At 42.3% G+C, this 15,507-nt stretch overlaps 1 protein-coding gene across 1 annotated transcript; it reads left to right on the forward strand.

Annotated features, from left to right (window-relative positions):
- The first annotated feature begins 5,423 nt into the window (after positions 1–5,423).
- On the forward strand, positions 5,424–6,027 carry LOC147452796 (uncharacterized). The gene is made up of 2 exons (XM_086519299.1): positions 5,424–5,561; positions 5,635–6,027. Exons 1-2 carry the CDS (start codon positions 5,424–5,426, stop codon positions 6,025–6,027), a joined length of 531 nt encoding a protein of 176 aa, XP_086375425.1.
- Positions 6,028–15,507: the final 9,480 nt, after the last annotated feature.

Genomic DNA, 15,507 nt, shown 5'->3' on the forward strand with positions numbered 1-15,507 from the left:
TCGGTATCATACCAATCATTTCTAAGTATCATACCGGTATCATACATTCCCTCTCTCTCTCTCTCTCTCTCTCTCTCTCTCTCTCTCTCTCTCTCTCTCTCTCTCTCTCTCTCTCTCTCTCTCTCTCTCTCTCTCTTTTTCACTTCTCAGTATCATACCAGTCACTTTTCAGTATCATACCGGTATCATACCAATCACTCCTCAGTATCATATCGGTATCATACAAGTCCCTCTCTCTCTCTCTCTCTCTCTCTCTCTCTCTCTCTCTCTCTCTCTCTCTCTCTCTCTCTCTCTCTCTCTCTCTCTCTCTCTCTCTCTCTCTCTATCACCTCCCAGTATCATACTGGTCACTTCTCAATATCATACCGGTATCATACCAGTCACTTCTCAGTATCAGACTCTGTGTGTGTGTGTGTGTGTGTGTGTGTGTGTGTGTGTGTGTGTGTGTGTGTGTGTCACTTCCCAGTATCATACTGGTCACTTCTCAGTATCATATCGGTATCATACCAGTCACTTCTCAGTATCATGCCGGTATCATACCAGTCACTTGTCAGCATCAGACTCTCTCTCTCTCTCTCTCTCTTTGTCCCACTCCCTCTCTCCTTTTATTTGCAAGATACTTCAAATATAAAATACAACGTATTTCCGTAAAACTTTCTTGTAAATGTATTATACATGAATTCGGTTACATTGATTGACAAGAAGGCTGAGTAATTTTCCATTTACATCCATCGACAAAAGTCGCCCACTTCACATACTTTATGAAGCTTTTTTTATATTAAAAAAATTGTTCCTTTCTTCTTGAAAAAGTCAATCCTCCATTTCCAATAAGAACGACGCACATAGGTGTCGTCAGGTTGTCCGTCTTCACAAATTATAGTCCTCTTTGTATACTCAATTCTGTCCTTAGAGATCAACCAGTGTGCCAGCCAGTTTATGACAGTGGTTGACAGAAAATAGGCGCGTACTTCTTTAGACTGCTTTTCTAGCTTGGGAAAAACAAGAAATTACCCCAATGGATTAAACATTAGCTTATATCCAGAATCATCAAAGATAAGTGTGTCAGGTGGTAGGTCAGGAAAATTTTCGAGATTCTTGTGGAACACCGGTTTATCTGTCACGCCCAATTTAAAAGGGGCCCTTGTGCAACTCGTCTGACTTACCACTCTATTGAATCTTTTGTGGTGGTCAGGGAACACTGTCGCTAGCGTGCATTTGAGCTTCTCAAACTCGCAGGAGCTCCATATCCACACTTCGAACCATCTGAAACAAAAAATCAGAACCACTTTTGCATCGGGCCTTACCCAAAACTGTGTATCCCCTTCAACAACATACCGCATTTCTGGCCAGTAGGGCAATTCTTCACCATATTTTTCATCAAGTTTCTTGAGCAGTAATCCATAAAGGTCCAAAATGGAAATCCTACGTAGGACGCTCAACGTAGGTGGTGGCCTTGGCCATATCAGTGGGATTCTTTTAATTAGTCTATACCATAGAGGAAATACGAGTACTGCAGGAGACAACACACAATTCCATATTGCACGAATGTCAGCCCTGCCATTCTGCTTTTCAGCCCTAAACCTATCTTCAAGGCGCCATTCTTCAACTGAAAACATATTTGCAGATGCAAAATTACACAAGACTCAAATTTAAATATGCAATTAGGACATATCTACAGATTGAAATCATACAATAAAAATACACAATGTTCAAAAATTAGGCACAAGATGAAAGAGACGTCGAATGGGAAAGAAAGTTATATTAATTTCAGAAGTGGTTACATAAAAAGAAACATAGGGGGGGCAAACTATAATCTTTTGCAGGCTCTGGATGTAGGGTCAGAACTTGTGTCGGTATTTTGCATCTCCTTAGTGTCTTCTATGTCCATCTCCTCTTCTGGCTGCCCCTGGGTCTCTTCCTCTTCCTTGCTTTTTTGCTCCATTTCAGGATTCTCATCTGCAGTCTTCTCGATTTTATTCTTTTTTTCCTTTCTTATATGCTGAGCAAGGGTCTCCTCGGGACTTCCCTCCAGCCTGACATCTACACGACCATCAGCTTTAGAAAGCTGTGCAGCAAAAGATCACTTATTAGAGCCTTAATCAATGAAAAAACTTACTCTTGCCACGTCGGCCTCGTTTTCTCGGGGTCTTTGATCTTGTCACCCGCACGCCAGTGTCTAGCAACACATCGTCTTCCTCATTCTGGGTTTTCTCTTCAGCACCAGTCGTACTCTGCTCCTTTACCTCAAAGTTTTGTTCTTCTTCTGTTGTTTCCAAAATAGGTTTCTCAGCATTACCAGGGACACTTTCATCAAGCAAAACCTCCACAGGTGTCTTGTATACAGGCGTCACTGCATCGTTCCCTGTGTCTTTACCGGCAGTAGTCCTAAAGCAACTTGACTCTGAAAAAACATCAAAGAAGACAAAAATCAACCTGATTAAACAAATGGTGTGTTTATTACCCATTGAAACAATTTTCTCATCTATTTTTGGGCATGGTTCAACTAGCTTCTTCTTTAGAAGGGATTGGTCTTTTGTAGAATTAACTCCGGGGCAATCCTTAAGCAGGAACTTTCCTTTCTCAGCCAAGTGAGCATAGCAGAATGCATGGTATGCATGTGAACAAGGCCATAGAACAACATGGCTTGAGCGATTGTGATCATGAATTTTTACACCACAAGCATTGCACACATCAATGAGAACAACACTATGTCCAAGAGCTGAAACTCGTGCAGGCAAGACTATGGTTTCAGGTAGCATTGGTTGACTAATCATTTCTGTCACAAACGTGACACAAAGACCAAAGGTTTCCTCACTCTCCAAGCATTTGGATAATTCTTCCTGTAAGCAAGAGACCTCTATTATCAGACAATGTCAAACAGGTATAAAATCGGTATGAATGCTTGAAGATCGATATAATGATGTTATCATACTGGTATGATGTTATCCCACCGGTATGATGTTATTATACTGGATAGTATAACATCATACCGGTAGGATAACATCCAGTAACATCATACCGGTACGATAACATTATACCGGAAGCATAACATCAAACCGGTTGGATTTTATCATAGCGTTAGGGTGTAATCATACCGGTCGGATCATACCATACCGGTCGGATGTAACCATACCGGTAGGATATAATCATACCGGTAGGATATAACCATACCGGTAAGATGTAATCATACCGGAGGATATAATCATACCAGCAGGATGTTATCATACCAGTAGGATTATATCCTACCGGTATGATAACATCCTACCGGTCTTGTCATCTACCCTTACCGAATTGATGTTATTGACATACTATTATGTTTTTTTATTATTCGGTTTTGTGGTACCACATTCTACCCATCCCGGTATGATAGAGCCATAATACCGGTATTGTAAAACTTATAATACCATTTTCACTATTAGAGTTTCAGTATAGTATGGTTATTATAATCATATCGTATGGTACTTTACAGGTATTATACTACAATCAGATGGAGTTAAAAGCATACATGTGCCTGCTGCTGTAGGGTGGCTTTTGCTTAGTCAAATTTTTCTTGGAGGCTGTCAAGCAAGCCTGTTGGTACATTGGCATCGTCAGGGAAGTGCATTCGGATGGTGTCAAGGGCATCCTCGCAACGGTGCACATCAGCAACAGATTTGACCACAGTATCCTTAGCCTTCTGACACTCGGTTGATACATTGTCATGAGATTTTCTAACCTCAACAAGTAGTTCTTGCAAGGAAGTGGATATTTCAACACTAAACGCAGACTGAGTAGTCCCAAAAAGCCCACTTTCGGCTGGTGTACTTTCGGCTGGGGTATTTACTAAGAAGATGGTAGAACCACTTGGGGTTCCTGTGAATACTTGGGAAGTCTCTAACTTCCATTGTTCTCTTTTCCTATCTAAGTGACCTTCATTGGTCCCATTATTCACCACCTCAGATGCAAACTCAGCCCACTTTACCGGACCTGTGCATACAAAATAAACATATCCGCGTGCAAACTTGACTCCCAACAGATAGTTTGGTGGTTTGGATTGGTACACCTGCTTGTAGAGCTGGTAGAGTGCCTTGTAGTGATCCGGCCTTGATGTTTTTATCGACACTTTTTTCTCCTTCACTGGAAGACATGTGAAAACTTTCATCCAATCGGATATGGGCACATCTGCATCTGTCAACTTCCTAACATCTTTCCCCTCAAGACTTAACCGATATTCCCTGTGAAAATCCTCCTTTGTCGTGCAGAATTCCTTTAATGGCACCTCCACATCCTTGGGATGAACAAAGCGGCTGATTTTGGGAGGAGGCTATAACTTCTGTCTCTGAAAGGAATAAATCCATATTCATTACTCAATGTATCCACATCCTTGGGGTGAACAAAGCGGCTGATTTTGGGAGGAGGCTATAACTTCTGTCTCTGAAAGGAATAAATCCATATTCATTACTCAATGTATCCACACCTCAATACTCTACTACACATACAGGTCCGTTGTACACAACACAGAGAGAGACAGAGAGAGGTGACATACCTTCGTGGGAGAATGTCGGGTCTTTGTGGGGGAGACCTGTCGGGCTGCATTCCTTGGGCTCTTTCTTAAGTTGCTATCCATAGCGAAGGATAAGAAGCGTGCACAGAGGGCTGTAGAGTGAGCTGAGAAAGGTGCAAAAGGAGAAAGGCACAGAGATATGGAGAAGTACAGTCACGAAAACATTCGACTGAACATTCATCTGACGTGGGCTCCACACGTGTTTTTGAATCCTCCACACGATTTTTAAGATTTTGTATCCTCCACACGATTATTTAATTCAAACAATTCTTGCCCATAACACCAGTTTCATACCCTGTAAATTTTAAGCCTCCAAAAGCAACTTTCAACCAGTTAAAACCGGACCACCTATTCATGCATCCACCCAAAAATGGTCAACAAATAGTGATGTTAAAATTTGGTGTAAATGTAAAACAAAAAGGAGACTTTTTTATGACCTTTGAAACGATAAAAGTGGAGTCACCCTTAAGTTGACACTCGGATGCCTAGAGGTCTCACCAATTTTTACAAGCTTCATAAAGAAGAATGCCATCATGTTGAGCCCTCACGGTGGAGCCTTGCTCCTTTGTGCTCTGTTTGTCAACAGCCGCAACATCTCCACACTCGATTGGGGGAGGGGGGGGCATTTGGTGGAATGTCTAGGGATTGTGGATGCGTGGGCGTTGGGCCTTGGGCGCACTGCAGGTGCAGGGACTGTTGGGAGGGTTTCGATTCTGTGTGCGGGGCAGAGTGCTCTAGGGACGCGATGCCCAACTGCCTCACCCCTCTTTGGTGTGTGAGGAGGGCTCAACACGGCAAATTTTTGCAGCTCGGGCTAAGAGCGCTGCCCCCATCTCTTGTGGAGAAAACATGCGCACTCTTTTTTATGCGTTCTGGCTTCATGCGTTTTGGATGTGTCTCTTGGCGTTGTATGTTGAAGATGATTCTGGTTGCCGTTAGTTTGGCAGGGATTGAAGGTTGCTTGGTTGGTGGATCTGTTGTGCATGGTTCATGGAGGCTCCTTGCATGTGGGCCTAGGGTACTGCATGTTGACGGATGTGGTTCTGGTAAAGCTGTCTTGTTGGCCTCGGATGTTTTTTTGCTTGTTTCAGCTTGGGTCTTCCGACATGGAGGGTGCCCTGTGGGGCAGAGGCTCCTCCCATGGTGGCAGCGGAAGTCTTTGTTTGACGGCATGCGCTCCCTTACTAGCCTGTGTATATGTGGATGGAGGTTCCGGTTTTCCTCTGGATGGTTCTCCTTGTCAGTTGTCTGTGCTTCACTATCAAAGTGATGGAGGTATTGACTCCGCCCTTATACGGCTTATGGTGTGCAGGTTGGGATCTTTACGTCCTTGTTTCTTTTTTGGCTTTGTAGGTTGGGTCCCTATAAAACCCAGTAGTTCGATGGTGTATGAGGATGGTACTGTGCTCCTTGATTTACCTGGAATTACCTTTGAATCCATAGCTTGGTGTGAGCATGGTCCAATTGTACTGTTTTGTGCCTAATCAACTTCTCAAAATTGTGTAATTAAACTTTTGCATCATCTTGTAACCTATATTGCAGCAGCCGCAACAATATAGCTTGGTATAGTATAATGCACAGTAAGCAATTGACTCCAACTTTTCAATAAACCTTTGTCCATTTTTATTAGGCAATCCATAAAACTGTGGGAACTCTTCTGTCATGTTTGATTGCCACAAAAACACTTACATGTGACGTCGGAATCTCAAGGGATGTCAATGGATCGCTCCAGTACCTAATCCACCTCACACTGGGTAGCCCCGCCCCCAGTGCTCGGCTTCACAAAATCTCACGAACCTCCAAAGTATGCAATCCAATTATACGACCGCCTCAAGTGCTGTCCACAATTTGCACATAAATAGGCGGTTGTCCATAAGGACCCACATCCCTTTTACATTCACTGCCTGCAAAATAGACATATTTCATACAAATTGGGGCATAGGAGCACTTGCTCCTCCATGGGGGCACCAAAACAATGTTAGCGTGCAAACAAAAATGAAAATGAGAACCCCTATAGCCTTGCACACACCACACCATCGGAAAGACACACCACAAAGCTGCAACAATATAGCTTGGTATAGTATAATGCACAGTAAGCAATTGACTCCAACTTTTCAATAAACCTTTGTCCATTTTTATTAGGCAATCCATAAAACTGTGGGAACTCTTCTGCCATGTTTGATTGCCACAAAAACACATACATGTGATGTCGGAATCTCAAGGGATGTCAATGGATCGCTCCAGTACCTAATCCACCTCACACTGGGTAGCCCCGCCCCCACTGCTCGGCTTCACAAAATCTCACGAATCTCCAAAGGATGCAATCTAATTATACGACCGCCTCAAGTGCTGTCCACAATTTGCACATAAATAGGCGGTTGTCCATAAGGACCCACATCCCTTTTACATTCACTGCCTGCAGAATAGACATATTTCATACGAATTGGGGCATAGGAGCACTTGCTCCTCCATGGGGGCACCAAAACAATGTTACCGTGCAAACAAAAATGAAAATGAGAACCCCTATAGCCTTGCACACACCACACCATCGGAAAGACACACCCCAATGCTGAGGAAAACACCTATATCGAATACCTGTAGAGTCGGGCAAAAAACAGCTCTAACCCGAACCATGATTAAAATTGATGAAAACCAAAATAATAAAGATGAAGCTTGTGTCATGTATACATCTGTAGAGTATCCATATGCTTGATTCCAACACCAGACGAGAGAGTTACAAGCTTTCGAAGTTGAGGTATCTTTCAAAAGATCCAAAAAAGCTAGTCTTTGTTAGGAAAAAGGGTGTGCAAGGAATTTCCGCCAGTAAAAGGGGATTTTTTTCACTCTTATCCCAAGGTATTTTCTCTCTCTTCTTAGCCAACGTCATTTCTCCCTTTGAGCACCTTTTAATTGGTCCATTTTAGGCCTTTTTTGGGTGAAAAATGAGCTGTCGCCCACTTTTTGACCAAGGCAAGTGGCGAAAGGGGATGTCCAGTGGACCAAAAAGGTGGGCAGGCACCTCGACAATTGGTGTGGACTGAAAATGGCACCCCCTCTCTCCCCCAACACCCAAAACCCCTCACAAGCAAGTCAAGGAAGCTCCATTAGCTCCTTTGATACACCCTTAGGGGATACCCACTCCCCCCCTTATACCCTCCAATTTTCACTTGCTCCCCCCCATGTGGGATTACTCCATTGCCACTTGGCACCATCCTCCCACCTCCCCATTTAAGCCTATAATTTATTTTTTTTGCTCCACACACTGAGCAATCTTGGCGGAGGTGTGGCGGGTAACACCGACCACCAAATGCAATTTTGTGAAGCCCGTTGGCTCGGAGCTTATCACTTCGGCTATTTCCAGAAATCCTCACCCACACATTTTCTATTGTTTTGTTTGGTGATTAATTCAATCTACTCACTCTGTTGAGTGAGTTTTGCAAAAAAAGAAAAAGTAGTAGGTGAGTACCCGTGTTTCGTTAGCAAGTATCTCAGAAGATACCACTAGTTGCATAAGAAGAGAAAAGAAGGCTTTTGGGTAAAAAAAGGGGAAAGAGTACATGTGCAGCGGAGAGAGAAATTGAGAGAGAGATGACTCACGAGTTGGAGACTGAGACTCGATAGTTTTTTTCTATCGTGCCGACAGAGCTACTGAGTCGTCAAAGATGTAGATAGCGACAATTGCACACATTTCTTTTGCATGGGAATATAAGAAGATGTTAGTGGGAGGTTTAAGTAAAATGTAAAGCAAATGAAAGGAAAAAGGAAAGGCGGAATGCACATGGCCAAAGGAGCTTGATGGAATGCCATGTGTGATGCCACACAAGAACGCAAGCAAAGAGTTGACGGGTCTAGCTTGCGCGTGGCAGCACGGACTTGCATCGACTTGCACATCCTACACTAGGCAGCAAGCTAAAGCAAAATAATTATTGCTGCTTATACATAACAAATTACTGCAAGAGAAAATCAACTTGCAAAAGCATACTCGACAAAACGTGTTACATAACTGCTTTGTTCTAAACAACCATTATTAAGAATGAACATCACACAAGAATAATCGAGAAAAAACCACTTTAGAAGAAAAACCCTTTGCATCTCTTGAAACCAGGGGACCTTTCCCCAAAAAAAAAGACTTCCCTCTCATGTTTGTGCCTACACCTCAAATCTCACCCCATCATTTAATTTGATTGCTTAAAGATTGTTCAAGCAGGGATCTTATATGCCATGAGAGATAAAGAGAGAGAAGTGAGATACCATGACTACCCAAGTTATTGAGAGAGAGAGAGAAGATGACGAAGGGAATTTTTTAAGTCGTAGGAAAAACTATCCCAAGCGATCTTAAAGATCTATTCAACGAGGAGAGTTGAACTCAAGACTTGTTATTCAAGAGAGAGAGAGAGAGAGACAGAGGAAAATTTCCATGCTTCTTTTAGGGAATTTTGAAAATGTGGAGGACTAAGGCATAAGTGAGTGAAGTTCAAATATTTGGAGCCGATTGCGTCTCGTTGCTGCCCGATTGCGTCTCATTGCTACAGATAAATCTTTTAATCATTCTTTAATTCTTTAAAACACCCCCCCCCCCCCCCCCCCCCCCCCCCCAAAAAAACAAACACAACACAGAAAAGAAAAAACAAAACCTTCTTTTAATCGGTCTTTGAAAGTTCCCAGTGTTAGGCAAAAAATGTGTCTTAGCTTGAGCCCCTCCCCCCCCCCCCCCCCCCAAAACAAAAAAAAAAAAAACTTCTTTTCATCATTCTTTGAAAGCTCCCAGTGTAAAATGTGTCTTAGCTTAATACCGTGCCGTTTTCTGCTTGAATTTCCTCTTGGCAAATTCAAGGAAAGGAATTGTGTATGTTTGGAATAATTAATGTTTCCGAACACTGCTTGGCTCTGTGTGAAGATGCTAAACTACTTGTACGACTACTACTGGGTCTAATTCTCAAATAAACGTATTAATTCTTCGGATTAGATTCCTTTTGGAATCTTCCAACTTAAAGAAAAATGAGTTAGAGGTGATTTTTGCGTGTCTTTACAGGAGCAATCTCCCGTCCGCTTGTTGCTCCTGAGTTTGCACTGCTTTGTCTCCTATCGGCCCTCAACGGACTGTCACAGTTTTCGTGTTGATGTTGCAAGCATCACAGTTGTCGTGTTGGTGCCTGTATGCTTGCAGAAGAGAGAGAGAGAGAGAGAGAGAGAGAGAGAGAGAGAGAGTCTTTGCCCCTGTCCATTTCTAGCAGCAAGATCTTGCTTGCGCCTCACTCAACACATCCTCTTTTCCGCGTCATCGCCACTAATCTAGCATCGACGAGATAGAGAGAGAAAGCACAACCACCAGAGACAAAAAAAAAATCACGGAGCTGCTACACTTCTAGTTGGCAAATTACATAGTGTTAAAATTCTCTTCTTCTTCTTCTCTGTGTCGCTATCATTGGCTCATCTCTGTTGTCCGCCTCGCAGCTCTCTCTCTCTCTCTCTCTCTCTCTCTCTCTCTCTCTCTCTCTCTCTCTCTCTCTCTCTCTCTCTCTCTCTCTCTCTCTCTCTCTCTCTCTCTCCCCGACCTTGCACGCGATTGCAGCTGCTCCCCCTCGAGCTCCCTGTCATGATCAACTGATGTAGCATCCCGGATCTCTCTCTCTCTCTCTCTCTCTCTCTCTCTCTCTCTCTCTCTCTCTCTCTCTCTCTCTCTCTCTCTCTCTCTCTCTCTCTCTCTCCCCGACCTTGCACGCGATTGCAGCTGCTCCCCCTCGAGCTCCCTGTCATGATCAACTGATGTAGCATCCCGGATCTCTCCTCTCTCTCTCTCTCTCTCTCTCTCTCTCTCTCTCTCTCTCTCTCTCTCTCTCTCTCTCTCTCTCTCCTAACACATGCACGCTCTCTCTCTCTCTAGCTATCTTTCAGGTCCAGACACGCTCCACCGCCAATGCTCTTTTTAGCCTTGCTGCACACCTCCGTGACTCCCTTTTCTCGCTATCGTGCCGGCTACCTTACCCTCTCAGGTGCAAACAGAAGGGGAGAGAGAAACAAAGTGGCCCTCTATGGTAGCAGCAACACTCCCTTTTCACAAACCGCCTATGTCTCCTCCATGTATATGGAGCTTCCATATTTGCTTCCTCCCTTGCGATGCTCTGCTCCCTCCTCACCATTGTCAACCCTGTACTGGCCTATCACCCTGTCGTGGTCTGCATCTTCTGCGATCTACCACCTGCAAGCCAATGGAAAACCCTGGAGCCGAGCATGATCACTTGCCAAGCCTGCTCCCATCAACGAGCTTGTAATTGTGTGTGTGTGTGTGTGTGTGTGTGTGTGTGTGTGTGTGTGTGTGTGTGTGTGTGTGTGTGTGTGTGTGTGTGTGTGTGTGTGTGTGTGTGTGTGTGTATGTGTGTGTGTGTGTGTGTGTGTGTGTGAGAGAGAGAGAGAGAGAGAGTTATAAGCGTTCACGAAAAACGTGCGCCAACTTAATATCACGCAATTTTCAATGTCCAAAATAGGAAAACAAACCTCTACCCCAAAATGGAAAAACAAGCCAATTTTTTGAAATCTCCTTTCGAGAAACTCAAGAAAAAGAGCCAACTGTCTCCTCTGCGTGTTCCATCTGTCACCTCCCCCCCTCCTTTTCCCTTCCCAAAACACCATCGGATCTCCATTTATTCCCCCTATAAACTCCTTATGAAAAATTGGTTGAACCTACTTGCCTTTCTACCCTAAATTTTGTTGGCCTCAAGTCCGCGGTCTTCTTCTTCTAACCATTCTTTAAAAGCTGGTCCTATAAATAGTGGCCCCCCTCCCTCCCCGCCTCAGAAAAAAAAACTTCATTTTTTTTTATAGCTTGGCAATGACAATGTCAGCGTTCGGCAAAAATGTGTCTTAGCTTGACATCATGCTGTTTTTTGCTTCAGGGCAAGGGGAAAAGGAGTGTTAAAACCCGAAAAGTAAACTTCATTTCCTATTGGCAAATTCAAGGAAAGTATGTTTGGAATAATATTTTTTCCAATTCTAAATTGACTAAATTTGAAGGTTTTCTTACTAAATTTCTATATATTTTGAAGGTCTTTTCACTTTCAAATTTAAAATGTAGAGATAAATCTCAAAATTTGTAAGTGGGATTACACTAATCGGCCTTTTTTTATCATGATGGACTTTGAAGGTTTCTACACTAAATTATGTTGGCATAGATAAAAATCCTTCTTACTCAAGAAGGAACTTACGCATCTTGTAGTCATGGACTCATTATGGATTGATGTTATGAAGAGTTAAGGGATTATGAGCATGTGTATGATAAACTTTGTGTGTGTGTGTGTGTGTGTGTGTGTGTGTGTGTGTGTGTGTGTGTGTGAGTGAGAGAGAGAGAGAGAGAGAGAGAGAGGAACTTTGGTCCCCATAAACGAACAAATCCTTCCCCGTGTCAGGACATATCAAACCTACAGACTTGGTGACGTTGCAATGATTGTTTGCCATGTGTTAAAGATGCTAATATTTTAAATCTGTACTATACTTTTGACTGTTCTTTGGTTGCTAGTTCAAAATGTCTCTTCAAAATCACTTGTCCACTAGGCTTCAAAAAGATGGAGAACGAGCTTTCTTTATACGAACATTTTCTTGTGAGCTACGAGAAGATCTAGCATCACAATATTGCCAAGATCTTTTGCAACGCTCTGAGGTAAAAGTGTTATGGCCAAAAATAAGATATAACTTATTTTCTAAGGGGAAAAAAGTTTGGAATATACAAAAGATTTTTCTTGATGGTTTGGTTGATTGGGATGGAAATTTAAACTTAGTGTTGGCAAAAGAAAAGTTAGGCCTAATCAAATATCACAAAATGACCCACTATGGAGGTGGAAACATGCCTTTATCATTGATGCACTATAGAATGAGTATGATAATCCGTCTCATTCCATCAAAACGACTTTGTACTTATGAAAAGCCCTGGTAGATTCAACATAAGTTACCTAGAAGAATGCTTTTATGAGATCATACTTCTTGTGAAGTTAAAGTAATTTATGTATTTTCATGTTTGTTTATTTCTCAGAGCATTGAAGTGCTTAACCTTGTAATGGAGAGAGAATTTGTGTTTGATGAATGGGCTAGTACCTCTTGAAAGCCATAGTTTATTTCTCTTAGAGCATGTTGTGTCGTAGCTTAATGGATATTACAAACATGGCTAGTTATTTTTCTTCGACAGTTATGGAGAGAACACAGTTTTGGAAGTGTGATTGCAATTATCTTTGGAAGCATTCCAACAATGGTTGGTGCCTTGTAGCCAAGTGTACCTTTTATCACCACAAACAACAAGATGTTCTAAGAAATCTCCATCCTTCCATTAGCAAAAAACAAAAAATGGATTCAGAACAAAGACTAGATCTTGCCAATGACCTGAGTGATAGTAGAGAAATTAACCATCTAGCCAAACACATTGATGGACCCCATAATGCAACACCTACCCGAGCCATGGGACAAGGCAAGAAGCCCAACAATTCTCAAAGAAATACATGGTGCACATGTAACATGTATTGTGCAGGTGGTAGACAAGTTCATGCATCAACCTATTATCGCCATCAAGCTTTGGCACATAATTTTGAAAGCTTCAAAAATAGTTTTGGTTTATCTTCTCCACTAGATTCATAAGGAGATATGGAAGAGAATGATGAACATCAGGCTCAAGTCTCTGAGGTTGATGATGATGGCAATGACATCATTGATGAGCCGATGTCTATTAGTGAAAATGAAGAAAATCAATCTTCTCCTCTATACTTGGAGCTAGTTGAGAGGATACTAGAGCTCCAAAATTTATGGGATGAACATAAACTACCAATAGGTGTGCAAGATGCATTGCTTCGCATCCTATTTGGAGACTTGGGGGGGGCTAGAGTGATTAAAAATGCTTCCAAGAGAAGGATGGCTAGGCTATAGTTCAACTTCCTCCTACATGGGAAGGTGACCTTGGAGGGATTCAAATTCCGGCTTGTTGGGATCAATTGCAAACCATGCTTAAAGGTCTTGGCATGGTTTCTTCCTTGCGCTATCGCATCTGCACAGGTAGTGATGTAGCCAAGCATCCACCCAAGCTTCTTCAACCAAGCAATGAGGACAACTTTATAGGAGAGGTTCTTAAGTGCACATGTGAAGGTGGATCATTGTCATCGAGGCTTAAACGTGATTGCTTGGAATGTTGTGAGAAGTGTCCAGTTTGTGCAAAAGCAAGGAAATCAATGCTTTCCTTTGACTACATTCCCATCGGGCCTCAACTAAAGCTATTGACAAAGAGTAGAACTTATTGCCACGAGCTACTATGTTTATGGAGGCACAAAGAGAAATGGCTCAAGGGAGATGCAATTAGCAACCAAAGAAGAATTGTTGATTTTTGGGATGGGCAAAAATTCCAAGAAGTCAAGGACTTTTGGGATCCATCAGCATCTTATGAGCTACCAATTGTCTGCTCTAATCCTCTTTGCAAGAATTCTTACACTACTTTTCCTACCAGTAGACGTTATAAAGCTCTTAAAAATGTTGTGGGAGAAGAGTACACCTTTTTCTGCATCGAGTGTAAAGAGGACATTGTGTGTAAAAAGAGCCTACAAAAGGTACATAGAACCATCACATTGTTGTTTTTTTTTTTAAGATCTCAGGATTTCAAACCCAACTTATTTTTTGGGTGGCCATGTGAATAGGGTGATCCTCGAAATGTAGCATTGTTGCTACATTGGAATGGATTTCAGACATCACAGACAACCCAAAAGAGTTGTGGGGTAGTAGAGGTCATGGTGTTGAATCCAAGAATCAATTCTTCCATTGATATCTTGCCAGTTCCGTTTATCCCTCAAAGTTGCAAGAAAATTATGAATGTTTCTGGTGAAGTTTTTGGGGCATTTTTGGAACCTTTTCTAGATGAGCTGGAAAGCCTATACCTAAATGGTGTGGAGGGGTTGTATGACTATCCCATAGAGAAGATCTTTGGTGCCAATCAACAAGGTCTTTCAAATCTATGTACGATACGCACTATGGTCATGATGCTTACAGGAGACCATCCGGCACAGTGAAAAATAGGCCTCTTCAAGAATGGAGGACAAGAGTTTTGCAGGCGTGATAAACCTCAAGCAACTCTAGTACAACCTGGTATAGGATCAAAAGAGGGGTGATACATCTATAATGAAAATCACCGACAAGCTAGATATCCACCTTCAAAGAGGACCATTGAGGATATGACAAAAGCTCTTAATGAAGCTAAACGGTGTTGCACAGACAAAGAAAAGGAAGCATCATGGAAAGAAGCTGGTCTCTCAGGAGAGTCCATACTCTGGAGATTATATGATCTATATGGATTTGATCTCTCTCTAGATTTAGTCTACGACCCAATGCATATCTTATCATTGAATGTATTCAAGAAATATATCTCACATTTATTTGAAAGTGTTGAGGCTCCTCTGAAGAAACAAATCGATGCTACTGTGTGTGTTGTTAAAGAGGCAACACCTTCCTCCATTCGATATGGACGTTGGCCTAACTCCCCAAGCATCTAGTTTGCAAGTTTCAAGGCAGAGGAGAACCAAAAGTTCATCCAGTGGTGTCTACCATATGTTTTGAGAGTTGTTAGTGGCATTCCTCCTGAAATGCATGTTTTGGGATTTTTGCTGATTGACATTGCACACAGCTTCTACAACCATAGTAGAGATCATGGATAGTCTGTGAAAGACATAGAAGTTGTGAAGACATTGCTACAATCATGGAGAGTTCAAAATGAAGAAATCTTTGGTGTGAACTCATCACCTCTAGAACATGTAGCTGGTATGTATATTTTGATTAGTTAACAATAAGTTTGATATATTTGTTTAGGAGAGTAATCTCTTGATAACTTGTTTATAGGTAATGGTGAGATGCTTGATGATGTCTTGCGCCATGGGTTGCACGACCGCTTTTGGTGTTACATATTTGAGCGTCTTGTAAAGGCATACAGCTCCATCAGAACAAATAAC

Source organism: Adiantum capillus-veneris, chromosome 8 (assembly GCF_014529385.1).
Source record: "Adiantum capillus-veneris isolate H3 chromosome 8, ASM1452938v2, whole genome shotgun sequence".
NCBI classification, from domain to species: domain Eukaryota; kingdom Viridiplantae; phylum Streptophyta; class Polypodiopsida; order Polypodiales; family Pteridaceae; genus Adiantum; species Adiantum capillus-veneris.

Bases quoted from the DNA above. Each gene is read 5' to 3' on its own strand.
- LOC147452796 (XM_086519299.1), top strand. From the start codon at position 5,424: ATGCGTTTTGGATGTGTCTCTTGGCGTTGTATGTTGAAGATGATTCTG. The intron at 5,562-5,634 runs GTACTGCATGTT...TGCTTGTTTCAG, and splicing joins TCCTTGCATGTGGGCCTAGG to CTTGGGTCTTCCGACATGGA.